Source organism: Bufo gargarizans, chromosome 3 (assembly GCF_014858855.1).
Source record: "Bufo gargarizans isolate SCDJY-AF-19 chromosome 3, ASM1485885v1, whole genome shotgun sequence".
NCBI lineage: Eukaryota > Metazoa > Chordata > Amphibia > Anura > Bufonidae > Bufo > Bufo gargarizans.
In genome coordinates, this window is record NC_058082.1 from 275,402,267 (window position 1) to 275,429,484 (window position 27,218).

General features: G+C 44.3%; 1 protein-coding gene across 1 annotated transcript; it reads right to left on the bottom strand.

Moving 5' to 3' along the window:
* Positions 1-27,197, bottom strand: LOC122931646 (CGRP receptor component). Its single transcript, XM_044285722.1, has 6 exons — positions 26,792-27,197; positions 24,533-24,569; positions 13,788-13,886; positions 6,084-6,178; positions 493-550; positions 1-269 (listed from the first exon to the last, which is right to left on the bottom strand). Exons 1-6 carry the CDS (start codon positions 26,797-26,799, stop codon positions 126-128), a joined length of 441 nt encoding a protein of 146 aa, XP_044141657.1. The 5' UTR covers positions 26,800-27,197; the 3' UTR covers positions 1-125.
* Between the last annotated feature and the right edge of the window lie 21 nt (positions 27,198-27,218).

Consider the following 27,218-nt stretch of genomic DNA (forward strand, 5'->3'; position numbering starts at 1 on the left):
TGTCCGTTTTAGGCATTGTTACAATGGATCCGCAAAAGAAAAAAAGAAAAAACACGGATGGCATCCGTTTTTTTTTTTTTTTCGGACCGCAAAGCACATACTGTCGTGTGCATGTAGCCTAAATCTTATTCTTGTGGAATGTCATCTTCTTCCATTTCAGTTTGCTCTTGTGTCTCAGCTTCTGGGTCACCAGGAAGAATACTAGTGATCGTCTGGATGAGCTGCTCAATCTGTTCCTCTGTCAGCCTTTCTTCACTTTCCTCCACCATCTATTTAGAAACATGAATAGGCAGAAATTAAAGGAATTTATTGCAGCCACAAATTTCATATTTCAGGAATCTGGTAAATCCATCATCAATATTGCTGTATTTCGACTTTCATAACAAGATCGACAAAGTTTAAATCTCTTCAGCCTACTGTAAGTGCAGATAAACTTTTGTCATAAACCATGTAACACTCACAATAGACAGACCACAATAAATCTGTACATACCAGTTGAATTTCTACTGCTGTCATAGGTCGGTGGTTAAGAAGCTGCAGTTTTTCCGCTCTGTGGAAATGGAACAATTATTATTTCTGAACACAGCAGACTTGGATGTTTGCTTCTTTGGAGATGCATCATTTGTACATTGTGGTAACTTAGATAATATAGTAGCTTAAAGGGGTATTCCGGTTACAAAATGTTATTCCCTATCCCCCAGATAGGGAATAACTATTAGATCGGCGGGGGTCCTACTGCTGATCACGAGAACGGGGAAGGGGGGGAGGCTAGACCCAATGGAGCTCATCCGAAATAGTGGCTGGTCAGAGTGCGCGCCGCCACACCATTCATCTCTATTGGGGCGCTGGAGATTGCTGACTGCTGTACTCGGCTATGTCTGGCGCTCTTGTGGATAGGGGATAACTTTTTGTAACCAGGATACCCCTTTAATTGCCAGTCGTCAGATGTTGAGCTATGCCAAATAACAAACAGTTTTAGGCCTCATGCACAAGGCCGTTCCCCAGCCATGGCCGTATTGTGGCCCGCAAACAGTGGGTCCACAATATGCGGGCACTGGCCGTGTGCTCCCCGCATCACGGATGCGGACCCATTCACTTGAATGGGTCCGCAATCCAGAGCTGCGGTGTGGAAGGGAGGCACGGAATTACAGAGTGCTTCCATGGTGTTTCTGTCCGTGCCTCCGCACTGCAAATTTTTTTTACAAGTTCTATTTTTTTGCGGTGCGAATGGATCACGTACCCATTCAAGTTGAGTGGGTCTCGATCTGTCCTGGCCGCTGCACGGACGTTGCCCGTGCATTGGCCGTGTGTATGAGGCCTTACTATGAATCTGACAAAATAAGGCTCCACGAGGCTGCAGATATGTAGTGGTCTTGTGGCATATACTGCAGAGGCTGACGACGGGGCTGGGAACCCTATCTACACCACAAAGAGGCAGGTAGCCACAAAGTTTGGTATAAAACATATACTGCTGAGGTCCGTGATTGACTGCAGTAGTAAACGGGTCATCACCACTGCAGCCAAAACATTACATCACAGCTGCAGAACAGTGGAGAAGACCGAGCAGAGGTGCTGGATTGCGGGAGGCTTTGGAAGGTAATTTCTTATAAGTATTTTAACTGCCTTCCTGCAGAACTCTCCTTTAAAACGTGACACCCCTGTTAAGTCATTTTATTTCACAATTCCACTATATAATCATTAGAGAATTAATGTCTACAACTATCTGCATAGTTATCAATAGTCCCAAATTGTCACGATTGAGTTCTAATGGTCTAAATATTGAGGACTGAGCTATGGCCTGAGGGTATGAACACTGGGATCTAGACTGAATATTGGGTCTACTGCGGGCAATCGCATTCCTCTACACAGTTCTCACAGTAAGGTTCTGAAAAGAATATGTATAACCTGGTAAGCCATGCCCTGCCTAACCCCATACAATGGTTACTACGACTATGGATCAGATATGGTGTACAAATGTACTTTGTAAAATGGAAATTTTAGGGGGATATTTATATGTGCACTTTATATTCTGAGACATACATTGACTAAGGCAGGATCACCCCCCTAAACGTCACATTTTGTGAGCTGTGATCCATTTGTTCTGGTTTTTCTAGTCAGAAGGTTTTCAGTGGATCAATCTCAACAAGTGTATAAATATCCAGATACATGTCTAAAGCAATAGCAGTCCCTCTAATGAGAACACACAGGACTGTATTTTCTACTTTTAAATCCAAATTATACAGACGAACAGCCAAGGAGGTTGGGATTTTACATTCAGATTAATACACTGGAAGAAACCTAGTCAAGGACAATTTTTCTTATGTCATTTTCATTGTCAAGCTCGATTGCAATGAAGTCACGTGCTGCACTGCGGGATCTAAAAGTGCAGCACTGCGCAGTATGCTCAGCCTAACTGGGTGCTTGCCACGCCAGAGATTTGCAGGGTATTAATGTGGTGACAGTTTCTTTTGTGCTGTGAAGGAAAGGCATGCGAGAAAAAAAGGGTCAAAGATTTGATATTGAACAGGCAACGTTTCACTTAGAAAGATTTGTGCTTCGGATTATCATTTGTTCAGGTTTATATGGCGTGCTAGATACAGTAGCTCTTAAAGAGCAGGCGGATTGCCTTGGCATTCTCTCCAAGTCACAGCACACTACAAGGCACGCCAAAAGCCAAGTGTGAAATAAATATTAATATCTGAACCACCAGCACAATTATCGCCTTTCAGGGTCGGCTTCAGGTCCACGTTGGCTCTTGGGCAATAGAGTCTTGTGCCCCCTTTAATCCAAGGCTATGTCCTACCCTCGATGTTGGTTTGTCCCCTCCTTGTTTGTGTTTCTCTCATGTACCTGGAGCCTACTTGTCCTGTGTGCCCCTCTGTGTTTCTCTTGTGTATGTGTTGGGATGCAGCAGGCAGAAGACAGAAAATATCACCCGAGAAGCAAAAGAGGCTGGAGGGTAGTGCAGAGGACAGGAGAGACCAGCACCGGGGAAGGTAACAAGAGAAGGAGTAGCTAAGGTGGGTGGAAAAAGCCACGAGTCTCTTCTTCTTTCTCCTGTCCTGCTCTGTGCCATTCTGCAGATTCCGCTCCCTCTCCTGTCAACTACACAGCAGTCTCTGTATCAAGTTACAACAGTGGGCAACTGGGCTGTTGTAACATTGCACTCTCCAACAGTGATGCTGCAGAAGAACAAAAATGTCCTGCTTTTCCCAACAAGACGGGCAACATACCACGCCTCACGGGACTCACTGGCACTGGTTCATGAACTTTTTACGGAGGAACGAACTGTGAGCGAGGGGTTATGGCCACCACGTTCCCCAGACTTGTCCACATGTGATTTTTATCTGTGGGGGAATCAGAAAGTGTCCGCTAACAATCCACATCCCCTGGATGAACACAAAGAAAACATGACAAACACTATCCGCAGCATCACAAGCAGTATCAGCGAGCATAATCCGACCTGCCCAAAGATGCAGAGACGTGAACAGGGACCACTTTCAGCATCTACTGTGACTTGTGGGTAATTAAAAAATAATAATCCACTTGCTGATTCATTTTGTCATATTGGAGGCGGGTTACTTTTTCATGGGCCACCCTGTATAATGTGTCTATGCAAGCACTGTGCTCACCAGGCAGTGGTGAATGACTCTGGGCATATGCCTAGAAATGGGCCCCAGGGCTAGAGGTACTAATGCTGGATAGAAATGCTGTTGTGGCAACCTGCATGGTCACTTTCTACCTACCTCAAAGTCATGTGACCAGTTTTCTGGAGGATTCCCCTGTGACAAAGTCACATGACTGGAATTTTGAAATTATTGCTTTATTCCATGCACATAGCGTGGCCATATGGGGAATATTTAGAACTCTTATGCATAGAGGTTTTGGAGACTTATTTGACATATTTATATCATGACAGGTATTATAAACCCAATAAATAATCATGTATTTAGATTGAGCTTATTACTTGTCTCTAATTTTTATTATGTTATCTATGCGACCATTTTGGGAGGAGGAGGTTGAAAACATTGCACAGATGTATTGTGTGTCAGAAACACGTACAATACAGATACGGTCTATAGGGCCAATAATCCCTTTAGGGGCCCCTAACTGATTTTTTTTTTTATTCCTTATCTTTATTTAATTCATTAAAGACTTACAAACAAATAAGGAAACTTTTAAAATTATCAGGGTCCAGTGAGATAGTAATAGGCAGTTTGTATTATTACTGATTACTTTTTGTAATCTTCTATTTATTCATTAGTGCCTATGGGTGGAAAAGTTTCTATTTTTGTTTGTAAGTCTTTAATGAATTGAATAAAGATAAGGATTTAAAAAAAAAAAATCAGTTAGGGGCCCCTAAAGGGATTATTGGTCCTATAGACCGTATCTGTATTGTAATAAATATCCTGAGGGCCTCTAAAAGGGACCTAGAATAAAAATCAGAAACACGTAAGCGCATGTACAGTGGTTGCAGAGAGAGCAGAGCCTCTAGGTGTAATGCCAACGCCCCTGTTGCTCCTAGAGGCTCATTTGCATATGATAAAACATCATTTTTCTCAGCAATGCGGGCACATATGAATATGGGACCAACACAGATGCCTTCAGCTGCCAAGTGCACATGTAACTGGTCAGCCAGTGTCATAGGTACAAATCTGCTGACAGGTGCCTTTTTTTAAACCATTAGAAATAACCTAAATAATGATTGTTGTAATATATTTTATTAATAGATTTTAAAGTTTTATTAGCCAAACAGGCCCCCAAAGTTCGGGCCTTACTGAAGCGCTACAGAATCTGTACACCATAGCCATATATGCTGTGACTTCTGCAATATGTGCTGCAGTGGGCACTGAAAACTCTTCACAGAACATTGGTGCAGGATACCCTGCAGCAATGTGCGTTGCCAGGCTTTAGCCGAGCAAGGACAGGCAGGAGCAGTGATGTACTATGCAGAGCTCCGGCCTGTCATCGCTCCACTGTTCTATGGCAGAGCTTCATTTATCATTATTTATTTTACCCACTGACATATTCCGCAGCGATTTACAGTCATTAGTGTCACACTCACAATCTAAGGTCCCTATCAGTATGTCTTTGGAGTGTGGGAGGAAACCAGAGTACCCGGAGGAAATACATACAAATGTGGGGAGAACATATGTGCACAAACGTCATGCAGATGACGTCCTAGGACCCAATTCTACAACCCACCAGTGCTACCCACTGAGCCACCGCGCTGCCTTTCAGTAGAGGTCACATCGATGTGTGCTCCTGTCAGTACTCACTGCAGCGCATGTTGAATAAGTCAGAATTCACTGACTTCACTTTAGGAAATGCCAGAGTTTGGAGGTTTATTTGGCTACTAAAAACAATAAACTCTATATATAAAATATATAGCAAAAATCATTATTATGTCAATTAAAAAAAAAAATACTTTATGATTTAGGTACATTTTAAATGTATGACTTTGTATTGTTACAATTAAAAGAGGTTGTTCCATAGAAAAAATAACAACCCCTTTAGGGTGCTGCCATATGATGTTTTTAGTATGTGTTGTTTTTTTTAAATATCCAAAAACACCTGCCTTTTTGCTGCCTTTTTTCACAAAGAGTGTATTTTTGCGCATCCATTTTTTATGCTGTTTTTGTAAACCATGCGTTTTTCTACAGGAAAGTTTGTACTCCCCTCTGATTTCACTTGCCCTGGACATCAGTATGAAAAAACAAAACAAAAAAAATGCAATGTAAAAACGCAACATACATTGCCAATTGTGTTTTTTTCAAACAGAGTCAAAAACAAACAAACAAAAACAAGGATGTCCATGGGAAAAAATGACAGAAAATGAGGCGGTGGGTGGGTGTTGTAGGAAACGCCACACCCAGAGCATGCTGTGATTTATTTATTTTTTTAAATGCCACTGACCCAAAAAACACAACTAAAATTTTAAATACTAAATAAAACAGCATTTAATAATTCCCATAGACTTTCAGCAAACATCTGGAACCAAAAAATGCAAGATGCCACAAAAACACCAAAGACTGAATGTGAAACCACCCTTTTAAGCCTCCAGTTAACCACTGAGCACTTACTTGGTTAGCTTATGCTCTTTCACGGCAGTTAGGAATTCTTGCACTATTTCAGGACTTTGCTTTTGACAGGGACTGTTAGACAGGTATTTTAGAGTCTAGAAAAAAAAAAAACGATCAAGAAAAGTTATAAAAATGTATTATAAAGCGAACTCTCGGGTTCAAGGGAAAAATAACATTAACTGGGGAGCAAACAGAGCACTTACATGGTGCCCTCCTTTTCAGCTGCAGATCCGCCAGTTCCCAGGCTCCTCCTCCATCATCCAAGATGGCCGCACCACTTCTCAGACTACCTGATGCCCTCTGTGCATTTGTTAGTCCAAGACACTGCCTGCTGCACTTGGATTGGCCGCCACTGCTCAGGGAGTGTCTTGGACTACCAAACATACAGTGTGCATCAGATAAACTGAGAAGTGCTGCGGCCATCTAGGATTACAGAACAAGAGGCTGCGAATAGGTGGATCTGCAGCAAAAAAAAAAAAAAAAAAAAAAAGGGACGTCACTAGGCAAGTCTTGTTTGCTCTTTAGTTAAAGGGGTTCTCCAGCTTTTTGGACACTTCAGCCCCCCATCTGACCTGTGTAGGAAAGAATACTTACATGAGTCATTTTAGTCCGCCACTATCTGTGCTCCGCTCACTGCTTGGACACTTCTGGAACGGACTGGACATGTCACCCCTGCAGCCTGCCACTGTGACCCCCATCTGTGCCTAAAGTTTTCAAGCAAGGACTGGAGTGTAGCGATTGCAGCTGTGAGCGAAAGAACCCAAAACCGAGTGGTGGGGACATTTCCGCTTGTTTGTGTCACAGCGCAGAATATAGGTAATCTGCTACGTATTACCCTCCCGCAGAAGTCATTTCAGTACCAGCACAGTCACTAGGTGTTTGGTTATTACGCCTTGATGAAGGGATCAAAGATTATTTCTAAAAGCAGTGCGGACATCGGTCCTGATGCGCTGGTGCTGCTTGTTTTAATTAAAATTTGGATGTCTCTAGGAGGTCAGAAGTTTGTCTCAATGGCTAGTGTTCCTACTAAAGTTAAGGAGCATTACTGATGATACCTCAGGAAGTTATGTATTTTTGGCTGCAGTTACTGTTGAATAATGTGTCCATTAATAATCTCACGTTGCAGTGACAGGTTCCAGCTTTCTGAACCCCACAAGAGCGAGCAAAGTAATAATCGCAGCAGTGGCATCTTCAGTTACTGAGCGAATGTGGACTTTTATTCACAGAACATGCAACATTACAATCCATGGCTAAGTCCAGCCTACGGGTTGAAACATGGTACGTTCTGTAAATAAAACTCCATGTGTTTTCAGTAATTGCTGATTTAACTGCTGCGGTTTATTCCTGTGCTTGAAGAGCTTGTCTCAGAGTCCATTAGAGCAGCTCTGTGGTCTGGCTCATTGAGGCAGAGGTGGGGGGGGTCTCAACAGGGGCCTCCTGGTTATGACACCCATATGCCCTAATAAAACATATACAGTTGAAACCAGAAGTTTACATACACTATATAAAAATACACTTATGCATGTTTTTCTTAATATCTGACATGAAATCAGAATAAACCTTTCCTGTTTTTGGTCAATTAGGATTACCATAATTATTATTATTTGCCAAATGCCAGAATAATAAGAAAGAGAATGTTTTAAGGCATTTTTATTAGTTTCTGCAAAGTCAAAAGTTTACATACATTTCATTAATATTTGGTACTATTGCCCTTAAACTCTATGACTTGGGTAAGATGTTTTGGATATCCTTCCACAAGCTTCTCACAATAGTTGGTCGGAATTTGGGCCGATTCCTACTGACAAAACTGTTGTGACTGAGCCATGCTTGTTGGTCGCCTTGCTCGCACCTGCCTTTTCAGCTTTGCCCATACTTCTTCAATGCCACTGAGATCAGGGCTTTGTGATGGCCACTCCAAAACATTGAGTTTGTTATCCTTAAGACACTTTGTAACCAGTCTGGCAGTATACTTCTGCCAAAAGCCTTAACTTCCTGGCTGATGTCTTTTGATGTTGCTTCAGTATTTCCACAATCTTCTTTCCTCATGATGCCATCTATTTTGTGAAGTGCACCAGTCCCTCCTGCAGCAAAACAACCCCACAACATGATGCTGCTACCTCAGTGTTTCACAGTTGGGATGGTGTTCCTAGGCTTCTCCCTTATTCCTAAACGTAACGCTGGTCATTATGGCCAAAAGTTCAATTTTAGTTTCCTCAGACCAAAGGACGTCTCCAAAAATGTAGGTCTGTGTTCCTGTGTGCGTTTGTAAACATCTGGCTTTTTTGTTTCTTTTGGAGTAATGGCATCTTCTTGGCAGAGTGGCCTTTCAGCCCATGTTGATACAGTACTCGTTTCACTGTGGATATTGACACAATCTTACCTGCTTCTGCCATCATCTTCACAAGGTCTTTTGCTTTTGTTCTTGGATTGATATGCACATGTCGGACCAAAGCACCGTCATCTCTGGGACACAGAACCCGTCTCCTTCCTGAGCGGTATGATGGCTGAACATTCCCATCTTGCGTATAATTATGTGTACAGATGAACAAGGCACGTTCAGGTATCTTGAAATTGCACCCAAGGTTGATCCCTGATTTCTTTAGACTTTCCCATGATGCTACACAAATAAGCAGTGTGTTTCAGGTGTGCATTTAAATACATCCACAGGTGTATCTCTAATAACACAGATGTTGCCAACAAACAGAAGCTTCCAAACACATGACATCATCATATGGGCAGTCCAGAATTGTTTAAAGGCATAGTAATCTTAGTGTATGTAAACTTTTGACATTGCAGAAAGTAATAAAAATTCCTTAAAACATTCTGTCTCTCATTATTCTGGCATTTGGCAAATACCGTATTTTTCGCCCTATAAGACGCACCTAGGTTTTTAAGGAGGAAAAAAAAATAATAATAATTTGAACCAAAAGGTGTGCCTAATGGTGTTATGTGGGATCTGGGGATGGCACTGTTATGGGGGGGGTCGGTGGATGGCATTGTTATGGGGGTCTGTGGATGGCACGGTTATGGGGATCTGTGGATGGCACTGTTATGGGGATCTGTGGATGGCACTGTTATGGGGGGTCGGTGGATGGCATTGTTATGGGGGTCTGTGGATGGCATTGTTATGGGGGTCTGTGGATGGCATTGTTATGGGGGTCTGTGGATGGCACGGTTATGGGGATCTGTGGATGGCACTGTTATGGGGATCTGTGGATGGCACTGTTATGGGGATCTGTGGATGGCACTGTTATGGGGATCTGTGGATGGCACTGTTATGGGGATCTGTGGATGGCACTGTTATGGGGATCTGTGGATGGCACTGTTATGGGGATCTGTGGATGGCACTGTTATGGGGGGTCCGTGGATAGCATTGTTATGGGGGTCTGTGGATGGCACGGTTATGGGGATCTGTGGATGGCACGGTTATGGGGATCTGTGGATGGCACGGTTATGGGGATCTGTGGATGGCACGGTTATGGGGATCTGTGGATGGCACGGTTATGGGGATCTGTGGATGGCACGGTTATGGGGATCTGTGGATGGCACGGTTATGGGGGGCACTGTGGATGGCACTGCTATGGGGGGCACTGTGGATGGCACTGTTATTGGGGACTGTGGATGGCACTGTTATTGGGGACTGTGGATGGCACTGTTATGGGGGATCTGTTGATGACACATAAATAGCATTTTACGCTATGTGCCATCCACAAATCCCCATAACAGTGCTATCCATAGAATGACCCCCAATAGGGAGGAGGGGCCGGCATCTAGCTCTGTAATTACAGCGGGCCCGGTGCAGTCAATGTATTCTGCTACACCGGGCCCGCTCACTGTAGGAATCCTAACAGCAGACAATGCTGTATGCTGATTAAGGTACCGTAACAGTAGTCTTTTATGCAGCCTGTACTTACGATACTAACTTTCCGGCAGGCAGCAGGCTGAGCTGGCGGGCGGGCGCTGAAAACGTAACTCACTATGTCACGCGCCGGCTCTCCCTTCTTCATTCATAAAGTGGGCGGAGCCGGCGCGTGACATAGTGAGTTACGTTGTCAGCGCCCGCCCGCCAGCTCAGCCTCCTGCCTGCTGGCTGCCGGAAAGTTAGTATCGTAAGTACAGGCTGCATAAAAGACTACTGTTAGCATTGCCTGCAGTTAGGATTCCAACAGTGAGCGGGCCCGGTGTAGCAGAATACAGTGACTGCACCGGGCCCGCTGTAGTTACAGAGCTGGATGCCGGCCCCTCCTCCCTCATCCATGCCTACTAATACACCCGCCACCGCGATGCGCAGCATGCGGTCGGCGGTATACAAACTGAAGTATTCGCCACATAAGACGCACTGCCTCCCCCCCCCCCCCCAATTTTGGGGGGGGGGGGGGGGGGAGTGCGTCTTATAGCGCAAAAAATACGGTAATAATAATTATGGTAATCCTAATTGACCAAAAACAGGAAAGGTTTATTCTGATTTCATTTCAGATATTGAGAAAAACATGCATATGTGTCTTTTTATATAGTGTATGCAAACTTCTGGTTTCAACTGTACATAGAGGTGGTCTTAATAGTAAGATTTGTCAGCTGCCACTTCACAGCAGCTTGTATAGATAACCCACGATTTCTGAAATATATTTAACAATGATATATATGTATTACACACCAAATTTTTCACTTTATAAAAGGCACACTTTTTCCCCCAAAAGTGGGAAAAATGGCAGTTCATCTTCTAAAGCGAACACTAATGAGTGATTAAATTACGGAAGCGCTCATTAGTATTTTAGAGGCGCAGGGAGTGTAGCGCTGCTAGCAGGGCCGGCGTCAGCACCCGGTCAAGTTCCGGGGCGCACTGCTGACTGTGTATAGCGTCAGAACATAGTGCACGTAGGTGTGCTCTACGACATGACCCCGTGTTTTGCCAGGTCACAGTGCAAAACAGGGCCCATGAGAAGACCAAGGAGCGGCGAGTGCAGGAAGAGCGCGGTCCAGAGCAGGAGGTAAGTTAATTTATTTATTTTATGTCTGATCTGAGTTCTGATGAGGACTAGGGGTCTGATCTGCAGTCTGAAGGTTTAGGGGTCTGTTTGGGGGCGGCTGATACAGTTTAGGGGACTGATAAAGTTGGGAGATCTGATAAAGATTGGGGGGCCTGAACAGAGGTCTAATAAGGTTTAGGGTTCTGATACAGATTGAGGGTCTGATACAAATTGGGGGTCTGATTTTAAGTCTGATAAAGATTGGGTTGTCTGAACTGAGAACTGCTGAAGATTGGGCGTCTGATGAAAAATATTTTTTTTTCAGATTTTCCTCCACTAAAACCTAAGTGCGTCTAATAATCAGGTATGTCTTATAAAGTGAAAAATATGGTATAAGTGCTTACTATCAATTTGTAAAAAAGTATACTGGTAAATTATTTTCATCTGCATAATGAAAAAAACAGGCAATAAAAAGCTCTATTACCGTATCGCTTTAACAGAATTTTATAAAAACCACAAAAATTTTAAAAACATCTAGCTTGCTGGCTCCAGTTAAGGCCTCATGCGCACGGCCGCTGTTTTGGTCCGTATCCGAACCTCCGTTTTGGCGGCTCGGACGCGGACCAATTCACTTCAATGGGGCCGCAAAAGATGCAAACAGCACTCCATGAGCTTTCCGCATCCAATGCTCCGTACCGTGGTCCGCAAAAAAAATATAACCTGTCCTATTCTTGTCCACGCTTTGTGGACAAGAATAGGCAGTTATATTAAAGGCTGTCCGTGCCGTTCCGTGTGCATGTAGCCTAACACTAGAGTTTATTTCCGGACTTTTTACATATTTGATAACCAAATAACACAGCTGTGACACATGACAAAAGTAAATTAATCCCCACAGTCATAGGGCGCCCTCTACTGAAAAATTTGGGGCACAACAAAAGACTAACTTATCAGCAAGAGCTCATTTGTATAGTTCTTTTTCCTCCCATATTAGGGAGAGTTCACATCACCGTTATTTGTCCGTTCTTCTGACAAGTCAGAAGAACAGAAAAATAAAGAAAAAATGGGTCCTGTACATGAATTATGCACATTTGTCAACTGTTTGAGCCATTTCCACCTGAGATTTTTTTTTTTTTTATGGAAAAAAGTCCTGCCTTTCCGTCATGGATCTCAGATGGAAATGGCTCAAACGGATGGCAAATGTTCATAGCTGAAGAACAGGATCTTTTTTTTTTTTTTTACAGGAACTTTTTTTTTCTTTACTTTTCTGTTCTTCAGACAGATGAGAAGAACAGAAAAATAATGGTGATGTGAACTCTCTCTTAATTAACAAAAAGGAAATTGATTAGTTTCTCCTTCTCTTGGGATGTAAATTAAATGAGAGAAAGCACAAAAAAGGTGGTTTACGGAAGCCATAAATTTACTTTTCTCTGATACTGCCAAATTCCTGCAAAAAGAAACCATAAGGTAGGGGTATGGCCACACATACAAATTTTCACTGCGAATTTGTTGTGCATTTGCCACAGATTTCACCCAATGCATTGCAAATGGAGAAATTCATGGTGGCAACCTGCAGCACAAATTGACATACTGCAGATGTAAAATCTTCACCACATGTCAGTTTATGCGGCAGATTTTTTTTTGCAGTGTTTGGATGAGATTTCTTAAAGAGGTTCTCCGGGAATTAAGTAAAATGACAATACTTAAATATTATTTTATTATAAATATATTACCTAATACCTTACATTAGTTATAATGGCTTGTTTTGTTGGGGGAGCAATCATCAGGAGAAATAAAATGGCCGCCGTCCTATTATAACACAAAAAGCCTGTCCTAATCACACAGCAGAACAAGTTACTTCTGAACACTGAGCTATAGAGCTGCCTCATCCTCCTCTCCTAATTGTCAGGGATTATGATCCTGAATACAGATGAGAAGATCTTCAGCTGAATCTCTGTAGGAATGGAGTTAATGAGAAGACATTAAGTACAGAGAGAACAGAAAGGACAGACTGTGGTAATGGAGACTGCATACAAGTGCTGCTGCCCATTACCCACACCTCCTCTCTCTACTTCATGTCTCCTCGTGAACTCCATTCCTACAGAGATTTTGCTGAAGATCTTATCATCTGTATTTAGGATCATAATTACTGACAAGTAGAGCAGAGAAAAGGATGAGGCAGCTCTTTAATTCACTGCTGTGAAGTAACTTGTCCTCCTGTGTGATTAGGACAGGTTCTGTGTGTACTAATAGGACAGAAGCCATTTTATTTCTCCTGATGATCGCTCCCCAGACAAAACAAGCCATTATAATTAATGAAAGGTATTTGGGAATATATTTATAATAAAATAATATTTAAGTATTTTTATTTTCTTATATTCCTGGAGAACCCCTTCAAAATCTCATCCACTTTGCTGGTGCTGTAAAATGTTGTGGATTTGCGTAAGTAAATAGGCAAATCCACAGCGTATCCATCCCATGTGAATACACCCTAAAGCAGGGGTCAGCAACCTCCAGCACTCCAGCTGTTGTTAAACTACAACTCCCAGCATACTTCATTTGTGTCTATAGGAGTTCCAAGAACAGCCAAGCATGCTGGAAGCTGTAGTTTCACCATAGCTGGAGTGCCAAACTTGCTGATCCCTGCCCTAAAGTGTCAACCTCATGCCTATTCCCACAATGCTGACACATGACACTTATAGGGACTCCAGAAACACCCACCCAGGAATGCCAAGCTCACCTCATACATGATGGTATTGAGATTCTGCTGGCCCACACTGTTCTTGTTCTTTCTTCCATCTCTTTGCTGAGCTTTTAGGTCAGTAAGTAACTGAAATACCTTTAACACAGACACGATACAGAATGCAATGTCTATTAAAACCCAATGAATAATATGTCAAACAGCAATGGTTTTCATACAGCCCTGCAGATTGGAAGGATCCCATATTTCTCCCTCAATATTTTTACAATCAATTTTTTACAGCTATGGACATTATCATCAAGAGCAATTGTACACGACAGCATTTAACCAGATAGACCATACTTCTGAGATACGATCACATGCCTCCTGTTCTCCTGATCGGCAATCTAAAAGGTATCCCCTATCCAGTGGACAGGGGATAATTTGATTTAACCCCCCAAAAAATGAGAAAAAAAAAAACTTTCAAGTATAAATGTCTTTTTTTTTTTTTTTTGGAGTATTGGATTGTGGTGATTAATATCTCCTTGGTGGCCCTATTTCAACTTTTCACTGTGTACTTAATTACCCCTTAATTCCACAGTTTTGTTCCCTGTACTGTCTTCTTTTACCTGTGCTTAAAATAGGGTTGCTAGGCATGGTCCGTCTATGTGTTGAAGGACGGAGGACGCAGAAGCAGGGACTGTAAGAAAATGATTAAAGCCAGGTCCTCCCCAGCAGCTGATAACAGTGCCTGGGCTGTGTGCACTTCTCCCTGTCCCTGCACTTGGCAGACGCTCCCTCACTCAGCAGAGCTGGAGAATGCAGAGTTGGTGCAGCGCAGATCAGGGAAGGGAGATCTGCCATCTGCTCAGTGTATAAATGAAAGCAACATGTGTTAAGAGGACCCCTTTGTGCTGCAGGAGATTAACCCTTTAGGGGGGAGGGCTCTGGTTACTGACACTTTTGGGGGGCTATTGTTACTGGCTAGTGAGGGCAGGCGGGATTAGCCTCAGGGTGAGGGCAGTGGCGGCCATCTTAACTGAATAGTGAAATTGCAGTTTTATGCAGACTGGTTGCCAAGGGCTGAATCTTATTAAATATGGGGTAAGTCAGTCTAATAGTAACTGATTCTGGAATATCATCATGTTATTACTAACTACATATATGAAAATTGAAATTAGGGTCTAAATGTGACGGTTATCCTTTAAAGAGAATGTAACATCAGATAATGACCTGTTGTTTAAACCATATTTTTATGCGACATGTTTTTGGAGTGGCCATCACAAAGCCCTGATCTCAATGGTATTGAAAATTTATGGGCAAAGCTGAAAAGGCAGGTGCGAGCAAGGCGACCGACAAACATGGCTCAGTCACACCAGTTTTGTCAGGAGGAATGGGCCCAAATTCCGACCAACTACAGTTTAAGGGCAATGGTACCAAATATTAATGATATGTATGTAAACTTTTGACTTTGCAGAAAGTAATAAAAATGCCTTAAAACATCTCTTATTATTCTGGCATTTGTTAAATAATAATAATTATGGTAATCCTAATTGAGCAAAAACAGGAAAGGTTTATTCTGATTTCATGCCAGATATTGAGAAAACCATGCATATGTGTCTTTTTATATAGAGTATGTAAACTTCTGGTTTCAACTGTATTTTATTTATTAGAATTTTCAGTGAGGTTTTTTTTTTTTACTTTTCCATGTCACTATCTATATTAAAAAAATGTACGGTACATAATCCTGCAGTTTTCACACTGGCCACTAGGGCTAAAATACGTTAAAGGGGTTGTCCGCTTTTGTTATATTGATGATCTATCCTCAGCAATGTTGACGGCGAGCCGGTGACCAGAGAGGAGAAAACAGCGCTTGTACGAGTCTGGCCTTCTCTTCAAGCAGCTTATCAGCGGGGTGCCAGGAGTCAGCCCTCCGCCGATCTACGGCAATAATGATGACCTATCCTGAGGATAAGCAGACAAGCCCTTTGAAGGGAATGTGCCATCACAAAATGACCTACATGTTTTTTACGTTAAACATATTTTTTTACAATTTTTGGTCACTTGGCAATATTTAGGAGCAAGTGTGAGGGTCCTGTGGCAGGGAGTTCCACTCAATGGATACAGTGGGGCTGGGATGGAGTCAGATTCCTGTCAAATGCAGTATTTTCATGGACATACTCTATGTTTGGTTTGTACATCGCAAAAAAATAAATAAAAGCCTTACTGAACATTGTTTGAGTATGCATGCTGCCGCTTTATACAAACTAAGGCAGGGCTGACCAACCTGCGGCCCTCCAGCTGTTGTAAAACTACAACCCCCACCATGCCATGCTGTAGGCTGATAGCTGTAAGCAGACTGGGCATGCTGGGAGTTATAGTTTTGCAACAACTGGAGAGCCGCAGGTTGGCCATCCCGGCTCCAAGGCTACGTAGAGACATTTTGTAGCACTACTGACTGATTTTACCTGGTCAGTCACTGCTGCAGTCCACAAGATTGCATATTCCTTTAGACTGCAACTGCTAAAATCTATTTACTAAGAAGGCTTTTTACGCTAGTCTTAGGCTACTTTCACACTAGCGTTTTTGCTGGATCCGGCAGGGTCCAGCAAAAACACTTCCATTACTGATAATACAACCACCTGCATCCGTTATGAACAGATCCGGTCGTATAATCATTAACATTGCCAAGACGGATCCGTCATGAACTCCATTGAAAGTCAATGGAAGACGGATCCAGACGGATCCGTTTTCTATTGTGGCGGATTGTGCAAGAGAAAACTGATCCGTCACCATTGACTTGCATTGGGGGTCATTCCGGATCCGTCTTGCTCCGCATCCCAGGATGGAAAGCAAACTACAACATGCTACAGTTTGCTCTGCGTCTGAGAACTCAACTAAACAGAACGGAATGTATTTTGGAGCATTCTATTCTGTTCAGTTCAGTTTTTGTCAGTTTTGAATGGGGACAAAATGGAAGTCTTTTTTTTTTCCAGTATTGAGCCCCTATGACGGATCTCAGTACCGGAAAACTAAAACGCTAGTGTGAAAATAGCCTTAGCTGTCCCCCGATGCTGCCGTAGTACATACAGTGGCGGAAATAATTATTTGACCCCTCACTGATTTTGTAAGTTTGTCCAATGACAAAGAAATGAAAAGTCTCAGAACAGTATCATTTCAATGGTAGGTTTATTGTAACAGTGGCAGATAGCACATCAAAAGGAAAATCGAAAAAATAACTTTAAATAAAAGATAGCAACTGATTTGCATTTCATTGAGTGAAATAAGTATTTGAACCCCTACCAACCATTAAGAGTTCTGGCTCCCACAGAGTGGTTAGACACTTCTACTCAATTAGTCACCCTCATTAAGGACACCTGTCTTAACTAGTCACCTGTATAAAAGACACCTGTCCACAGAATCAATCAATCAAGCAGACTCCAAACTCTCCAACATGGGAAAGACCAAAGAGCTGTCCAAGGATGTCAGAGACAAAATTGTAGACCTGCACAAGGCTGGAATGGGCTACAAAACCATTAGCAAGAAGCTGGGAGAGAAGGTGACAACTGTTGGTGCGATTGTTCGAAAATGGAAGGAGCACAAAATGACCATCAATCGACCTCGCTCTGGGGCTCCACGCAAGATCTCACCTCGTGGGGTGTCAATGGTTCTGAGAAAGGTGAAAAAGCATCCTAGAACTACACGGGAGGAGTTAGTTAATGACCTCAAATTAGCAGGGACCACAGTCACCAAGAAAACCATTGGAAACACATTACACCGCAATGGATTAAAATCCTGCAGGGCTCGCAAGGTCCCCCTGCTCAGGAAGGCACATGTGCAGGCCCGTCTGAAGTTTGCCAATGAACACCTGAATGATTCAGAGAGTGACTGGGAGAAGGTGCTGTGGTCTGATGAGACCAAAATAGAGCTCTTTGGCATTAACTCAACTCGCTGTGTTTGGAGGAAGAAAAATGCTGCCTATGACCCCCAAAACACCGTCCCCACCGTCAAGCATGGGGGTGGAAACATTTTGCTTTGGGGGTGTTTTTCTGCTAAGGGCACAGGACAACTTATTCGCATAAACGGGAAAATAGACGGAGCCATGTATCGTGAAATCCTGAGCGACAACCTCCTTCCCTCTGCCAGGAAACTGAAAATGGGTCGTGGATGGGTGTTCCAGCACGACAATGACCCAAAACATACAGCAAAGGCAACAAAGGAGTGGCTCAAGAAGAAGCACATTAAGGTCATGGAGTGGCCTAGTCAGTCTCCGGACCTTAACCCCTTAGGGACCCATGACGTATCGGTACGGCATGTTTCCCGAATCCTTAAGGACCCATGACGTACCGGTACGTCATGGCTTCAATTCGCGATTCCGGCGCCGCGGGGGTTAATCGGAACGGGATGCCGGCTGAAATCATTCAGCCGGCATCCCGTAACAACGCCGGGGGGGGGTCATTTGACCCCCCCGTATAGACGATCGCAGAAAACCGCAGGTCCATTCAGACCTGCGGTTTTCTGCGTTTCCGGTCCATTCGGGTGTGCTGTGACCCGATGAACCGGAAAAAGACTGCGATCGGTGGCGTAATTTTACACCACCAATCGCAGTCCGAGGATTTGAGGAGGCGGTGCTGGCCCTGGTGCTGAACACTGCTGTCCAGGGTGCTGATTGGTGCAGGGGAGAGAGGCGCGAGATTCAAACTTCCTGCGCTCCTCTCTCCCCTCCTCTTCCTGTCCAGCACCCTGACCGTGCAGCATCGTCCAGCACCAGCTCCTGTGTCCCCCTAATCGGCATCCATCACCCTCCTGCACCCATCGCCACTCAGGTAGGTTAGGGTCAGTGAGGGAGAGGCACCATTAGGAAGGGAAAGAAGGGAAAAGTTAGTTAGGAAAAAAAAAAAAAAAAAAGAAATTTTAAACAAAACTTTTTTGATCCATCTATCAGACCCCAGAGCCCCCCCTGCCACTTGCCCCCCCCTACCAGCCCCCCACCACCACCAGCCCCCCCACCCCCCCCCCCCACCCATCCCCCCACCAGCCCTCCCCCAGCCTCCCCCCCCCCCCTCACCACTAGCCCCCTTACCACCACTTTTTTTTTATTTTTCTGCGTTCGCTGACTGGTCGGCACTTTAGCGTCCGTCCACTGTTAGCGCATCGCCTGCCCCACCGCTGATCAGCGTTGTACCGCTGATCAGCAACTTTGAACTTTTTTTTTTTTTTTTCCTAACACTTGCCCCTTTATTTTCCTTTTTTTAGTACGCGAACACCCGTTGCCCCCACACACACGCACATATAATAAAGGTTTCCACACACGCACACCTACACGCACACACACCCATGGCCCGCCGGGTGTTCTCGGCCGAGGAGGCATACGCCCAGATTGCCTCCGACTCCGAGAGCCCCAGTGAGGATGAGGATGACCCCACATTCCTTCTGTCATCCGCATCCTCCTCATCATCATCGGATGACGATGAGCCACCAAGGCGGCGGAGACGCCGCCAGGCGGAGCCAGGGGCCACACATGCTAGGGATCCTGTGGCCCACCCTAGTACGAGCCGCCCTGGGGTTCGTACTGGTTTCCCGGCCCACCAAATAAGTTCACCGGAGCCCCCTGCCGATGAACTTAGCTGGTGTCCCCCAGTGGACTTTGAGCCTGAGATTCCGGATTTCGCTGGCAATCCTGGAATCCAGATTCCCACAGTGGGGTTTACTGAAATAGACTTTTTTAGTTTTTTTTTCAGTAACCCACTGGTGAATTTGATGGTGGAGCAGACGAATCTGTACGCCCAACAGTTCGTCGCTCAAAACCCAGGCTCATTTTTGGCTAGACCCGGTGGCTGGACGCCGGTCAGTGCAGCCGAAATGAGGACATTTTGGGGCCTCGTGCTGCATATGGGTCTAGTCCAAAAACCCAGTGTCAGGCAATACTGGAGTGGGGACGTCCTATACCAGACCCCACTGTACAGTATGGTCATGACACGTCCCCGGTTTGAGGCCATCCGGAAATGTCTGCATTATTCCGATAATGCAGCATGTCCACCCCGAGGTGATCCTGCCTATGACCGGCTGTATAAGATACGGCCGGTCATCGATCACTTTGGGGCCACATTTCAGCAGGCCTACGTACCTGGAAGGGAGGTCGCGGTTGATGAGTCTCTCGTTGCGTTCAAGGGGAGACTCAGTTTCCGCCAATACATTCCCACAAAGCGGGCGAGGTATGGCGTGAAGCTATACAAAATTTGTGAGAGTACCTCAGGGTACACTTACAAATTTCGTGTGTACGAGGGGCGAGATTCCCGTATTCAACCCCCAGAATGTCCCCCCACTCTGGGTGTTAGCGGGAAACTCGTGTGGGACCTTATGCACCCACTGCTGGATAAGGGTTACCACTTGTACGTGGATAACTTTTATACCAGCATTCCCTTGTTCAGGTCCCTTGCCGCCAGATCCACGTTCGCTTGTGGGACCGTGCGGAAAAATCAGCGCGGCCTCCCTGCCCACCCCCTCCAGGTACCTATCCCCAGGGGTGAGACCCGTGCCCTTACCAGTGGAAACCTGTTGCTGGTCAGGTATAAGGACAAGAGGGATGTCCTTATGCTGTCCACAATCCACGGTAACAGCACCACCCCAGTCCCTGTGCGAGGTACCGCGGCAACGGTCCTCAAGCCCGATTGTATCGTCGACTACAATCGGTATATGGGAGGAGTTGATCTCTCTGATCAAGTCCTCACGCCATATAATGCCATGCGCAAAACCCGGGCATGGTACAAAAAAGTTACGGTCTACATGGTGCAGGTTGCCATGTACAACTCTTTTGTACTATCCCGAAGCGCTGGCAGCACAGGGACATTCCTCCAATTCTATGAGGCAGTCCTCAAAGACCTGATCTTTTCGGACCGGGAAAGAGCAGGCCGGAGTACCTCGGGAACTGGAGGCGCCCGGATCGTCCCTGGCCAACACTTTCCAGGTGTGGTCCCCCATACTGGAAAGAAGGGACGAACCCAAAAAAGATGCAGAGTGTGTCACAAGAGGGGGATACGGAAGGACACCACCACTCAATGTGACACGTGCCCCGATCATCCGGGCCTCTGCGTTATCGATTGCTTCAGGGAGTATCACACTTCCATGGAGTACTAAATTTTTATAATCCCCAACAGTCCACTAGAGAACATAAAACACTATGGCTCTTAGACTTTGGAGACACAGAAACAATTTTTTTTCCCCAAAAAAATATTAGTTTTAGAGCAGGCATCCTCAAACTGCGGCCCTCCAGATGTTGTAAAACTATAACTCCCAGCATGCCCAGACAACCTACAGCCATCAGCAGGGCATGGTGGGAATTGTAGTTTTACAACATCTGGAGGGCCGCAGTTTTTAGGATGCCTGCTTAGTGTCTCCAAAGTCTGAGAGCCATACATATTGGGCATCGTCGCGTGCGTAAAAGTCGTCGCTATAAAAATAACATTTGACCAAACGCCTCGAATGAACGGTGTTAAAAATATAAAACAAAAACGGTGCCAAAACACCCATTTTTGGGCAAAATTTCAATTTGAATCCCTTTTACCGGTAATAAAGCAAGGGTTAACAGCCAAACAAAACTCAATATTTATGGCCCTGATTCTGTAGTTTGCAGAAACACCCCATATGTGGTCGTAAATGGCTATATAGCCGCACGGCAGGGCATAGAACGAAGGGAACTCCATACGGTTTCTGGAAGGCAGATTTTGATGGACAGTTTTTTTTTTGACACCATGTCCCATTAGAAGCCCCCCCTGATGTAGCCTAGACTAGAAACTCCAAAAAAGTGACCCCATCTAAGAAACTACACCCCTCAAGGTATTCAAAAGTTACTTTACAAACTATGTTAACCCTTTAGGTGTTCCACAAAACTAAATAGCGAATGTAGAAAAATTTTTAGAATTTAATTTTTTTGTTACATTGCCTCAAAAAAGAGTAATATAGAGCAACCAAAAATCATATTTACCCCTAAAATAGTCCCAAAACAACAACCACCTTATCCTGTAGTTTCCTAGATGGGGTCACTTTTATGGAGTTTCTACTCTAGGGGTGCATCAGGGGGCTTGAAAGGGTACATGGTGTAAAAAAACCAGTCCAGCAAAATCTGCCTTCCAAAAACCGTATGGCGTTCCCCTTCTTCTATGTCCTGCCGTTTGGCCAAACAGTAGTTTACGACCACATATGGGGTGTTTCTGCAAACTACAGAATCAGGGCAACCCATTTTGAGTTTTGTTTGGCAGTTAACCCTTGTTTTACTCCTGGAAAAAATTGATTATATTGGAAAATTTTCCAAAAAATAGAAATTTCTAAATTGTTTCTCCATCTGCCATTAACTCTTGTGGAACACCTAAAGGGTTAACAAAGTTTGTAAACCCAGTTTTGAATACCTTGAGGGGTGTACTTTCTTAGATGGAGTCACTTTTTTGAAATTTCTATTCTAGGGGTGCAACAGGGGGCTTCAAATGGGACATGGTATAAACAAAACCAGTCCTGCAAAATCTGCCTTCCAAAACCCATATGGTGTTCCCCTCCTTCTATGTCCTCCCGTTTGGCCAAACAGTAGTTTACGACCACATATGGGGTGTTTCTGCAAACTACAGAATCAGGGCAACCCATTTTGAGTTTTGTTTGGCAGTTAACCCTTGTTTTACTCCTGGAAAAAATTGATTATATTGGAAAATTTTCCAAAAAATAGAAATTTCTAAATTGTTTCTCCATCTGCCATTAACTCTTGTGGAACACCTAAAGGGTTAACAAAGTTTGTAAACCCAGTTTTGAATACCTTGAGGGGTGTACTTTCTTAGATGGAGTCACTTTTTTGAAATTTCTATTCTAGGGGTGCAACAGGGGGCTTCAAATGGGACATGGTATAAACAAAACCAGTCCTGCAAAATCTGCCTTCCAAAACCCATATGGCGTTCCCCTCCTTCTATGTCCTGCCGTTTGGCCAAACAGTAGTTTACGACCACATATGGGGTGTTTCTGCAAACTACAGATTCAGGGCAACCCATTTTGAGTTTTGTTTGGCAGTTAACCCTTGTTTTACTCCTGGAAAAAATTGATTATATTGGAAAATTTTCCCAAAAATAGAAATTTCTAAATTGTTTCTCCATCTGCCATTAACTCTTGTGGAAGACCTAAAGGGTTAATAAAGTTTGAAAAAACAGTTTTGAATACCTTGAGGGGTGTAGTTTCTAGAATGGGGTCATTTTTGGGAGGTTTCTATTATCTAAGCCTCACAATATGACTGCAAACCTGAACTGGTCCATAAAAAGTGGGATTTTGAAGATTTCTGAAAAATTTCAAAATTTGCTTCTAAACTTCTAAGCCTTGTAACATCCCCAAAAAATAAAATATCATTCCCAAAATGCTACACACATGAAGTAGACATATGGGGAATGTAAAGCCATCACAATTTTTGGGGGTATTACTATGTATTACAGAAGTAGAGAAACTGAAACTTTGAAATTTGCTAATTTTTCAAAAAAAATTGTAAAAATTTTATTTTTTGGTGCAAAAAAATTAACTTTTTTGACCCAATTTTAGCAGTGTCATGAAGTACAATATGTGACGAAAAAACAATCTCAGAACGGCCTGGGTAAGTCAAAGCGTTTTAAAGTTATGAGCACTTAAAGGGACACTGGTCAGATTTGCAAAAAATGGCCAAGTCCTTAAGGTGAAATAGGGCTGAGTCCTTAAGGGGTTAATCCAATCGAAAACCTATGGAGGGAGCTCAAGCTCAGAGTTGCACAGAGACAGCCTCGAAACCTTAGGGATTTAGAGATGATCTGCAAAGAGGAGTGGACCAACATTCCTCCTAAAATGTGCGCAAACTTGGTCATCAATTACAAGAAACGTTTGACCTATGTGCTTGCAAACAAGGGTTTTTCCACCAAGTATTAAGTCTTTTTCTGTTAGAGGGTTCAAATACTTATTTCACTCAATGAAATGCAAATCAGTTGCTATCTTTTATTTAAAGTTATTTTTTCGATTTTCCTTTTGATGTGCTATCTGCCACTGTTACAATAAACCTACCATTGAAATGATACTGTTCTGAGACTTTTCATTTCTTTGTCATTGGACAAACTTACAAAATCAGTGAGGGGTCAAATAATTATTTCCTCCACTGTATATGGCAGTCTGTGCGTACTGCCCATGGAACAATAAATTATTGCGCAAGCGTTAAAACATTTGCATAGATGCCCTTTACGACTATTTTTACACTAGACAAGCTTTAAAAAATGACCCCCAGTGTTTGATCAGTGATTGTGAGCCAAAAGCAGTATTTGGAGTCTACACACAGACAGGATATAATGGAAAGATCTGCATCTGTTCTGTGATTAGAGCCGCACCTGGACTTGGCTCACAATCACTGACCAAACACTGACTGTGTGAACTAGGCCTTACACACACAAGTGACTTTGGTGTTGGTGACCGACTGGTCAATGTCTGTATATTTCTTGCACAAATGGGAGGACATCCTACTGAAGGAAAGGAGGAAAAAAAAAACTATCTGTATATTAGCCTACAGTAGTCACTGACTGCGATTCAGAAAGAGTAACTTTTATTGGAGATCTGTTCATTATGCAATTCTCTCAATATAAAACATAAAAATAAGGGGCATATGCTGGTCTATGATAAGCAGGCGCACTGCCGGATGCTGCCCCTCATTTATGACAGCTTCCGGCAGTCCGTATAAACATGTCATGCAGTTACCATTTCAACAGTAAATTTGCCCCAAAGATTCATCCAAACTAAAGACCATTCAGCCCACAGTAAGTACATACCTCAAAATTGCTCAGCAGAGCCGCATTTGCATCCTTCCTACAAATACATAAGATCAGATTACTGTACATGAAGAGATGTAAATCATTGTACACATCATAGTAAGGCCTCCTGCACACGAACGTGCGCGCCTCGTGGTCATGCTGCGGCTCACAAATTGAAAGCCGCAATGCACGAACACCCACCGTGGGGCAGCTGCAACAGATCGCGGACCAATTCACTTTAATGGGTCCGCGATCCGGCCGTTCTGCAAAAACATAGGGCATGTTCTATCTTTTTGCGGAATGGAGGTACGGGACGAAACCCCACGGAAGCACTCCGTAGTGCTCCCGTAGGGTTCCGTTCCGCACCATTCTGCATCTCCGGACTTGCGGACCCACTGAAGTGAATGGGTCCGCATCCGTGATGCAGAATAAAAATGGAACAGTGCCCATGTATTGCAGATCCGCAATACAGCCACGGAGTGCACACGCCCGTCTGCAATAAGCCTTAAACAAGTCACTGTCCCATAGAAGCAGCCTACCTATGAGAATTTGGAGTGCTGCAGTCTACACTGATTTCATATATATATGTGGTGGGTTCACCTTGCTCCCCAGGAGGTGCCCCCTGAACAGGCTGTGCTCCTGATTTTCTGTACACGCTGGGTACACTTATTACATAATAATTCTAGTCTGTGACACGTACATCGGTTTATCATCCCCTCTGCTCCAGAAAACGTCACAAACCTTGGCGCGGCCTGCTGTTGCACAAAACTTAGCAATTTTGGGGGGGTTTTAATCACTGCTCACCACTTCTCAAAGTGGGGCCGCCAGAACAGGGGGTCCATTACATTCCTTATAATCTACACCAGGAAACTGTCATAGAGTTCAGTGGAGATCCATGCAAAGATGTGCCACAATTATTAAGAGGCATGCGCTGATAGATAGGGGGCGTCCTCTGATCACACCACCCCAGTGATGAAATTATGAGTTGCCGATCAGTTGTCATAGCAACCTGGTGACGGCTTCCAGGCCTGCCACTGTAATATACCTACTAAAGGGGGATGTCTAGTTTTCCAATACTGATGACGTATCCTCAGGATAAGTGATCAACAACAGATCTTTGGGGGTCTGACATTCCATCCATTTAGTGTGTCGGACCTCCGCCGATATGATGTTGACCTCTCCTGAGGACAGGATAGGTCAACATTGACAGCAATAGGTCATTACTGCTGTGTATGGTGTAAGCGAACAATCCCATGTTCATAAAATGTAAAACAACAAAAAGTATAAAAAATTCCAATCACCCCCAAACACGTACGGCGCATGTGGTCTCTTTAAGGGTCTGGCCGCCCGGCATTTTATGTAATGATTGTCAGTGGTGTCGCATGCTGTGACTGCTCTGCCTTGGATGGGTTTTTTGCGGCTGTGGCGTTGCAGTATGTTGCATTGTGACACCCTTGACTATCATGACAAAAACTGTTGTGCAACTTTTCTGTTACAAGAAGTTGCGCTGCACATGTTGACATGTAGCTGTAGCCTTTTTTGTCATGCAACACGTCGCCGTGTAGCCGGATCCTAAAGATGGCGCCTAGTGCCCCGGGGTAAAGTCTGTGATCGTCGATAATGCCGATCACAGACATTTAACCCCCTCAGAGGCTGCGGTCAATTGTAACCACAGCATCTGAGGTGGCTTTCCCCCCAAAGAGATTATGCCGTGGACGGATGGGTCCCCATTTAAGCGTTCTGACGGGGATACGGACACTTTCCAGAGGAAACGTTGGCTTTCGGCTGGACAAACAGTTGTGCATGCAGGACTATTTGTCTGGTGGACAGCCGGCATGTCTTCCTGGATCTCTGCTGGATCCCCTTATAGTTGATAGGGATCCTGCGGTTTATTGCATTATCGGGCTATGTTGGATACGGCAAATTCTGGCAGGCTGTCGGATTTGAACATAGCCTTACTAAATGTGCCCTGTAACGTCCGGCCCTACCCCCTGGATACTCCTATCCACACCAGGGGGCGCCATACCTAACATCATCTAGGCATAGCAGCATTTATTTCCTAAGAAATCACCGTTTTGTGGGCTGTAACAGAAAAGTCTAATATTTGGATGGGGGGTAACGATTTAACTGTGAGAGCAAAGCTTGTGTGTGCAGTAAAACGGAGCATTCCGTGCCGGATATCAGTGTGCAGCAGTGAGGCCGGCCATTAGCAGTCCACACTGCGCCCTGGTATGTCACTGTCCTACACACGTCCGTATAACTAGCGGCGCATCTTACACTTCCATGCTGCGAGCCTCAGCCGTGTCCCGTCATAGCCAGTCCCCCGGAAACCAGCCCCTGATACAACGGTCCGCCTGAGAGGAAAGTTCCGAACCCGGAATTCCTATCTATAGGTCTGCTCAGCTGCGTAGTTTACAGTATCAGTATACAACCAGGAGTAGGGCACTCCTAATAAAAACATGAGCATTCAGCTGCCAGCAGTGCACTACAGGAACCACACGGACCCGCTAGAGCAAGGTTTAGCAACCTCCGGCACTCCAGCTGTGGTGAAACTACAACTCCCAGCATGCTCTATTCACTTCTAAGGGAGTTCTGAGAACAGTCAAGCAAGTGTGAATGCTGGGAGTCGTAGTTTCACCACACCTGGAGTGCCGAAGGTTGCTGATCCCTGCGCTAGAGCCTGTCAGGGACTGCGAAGCGTGAC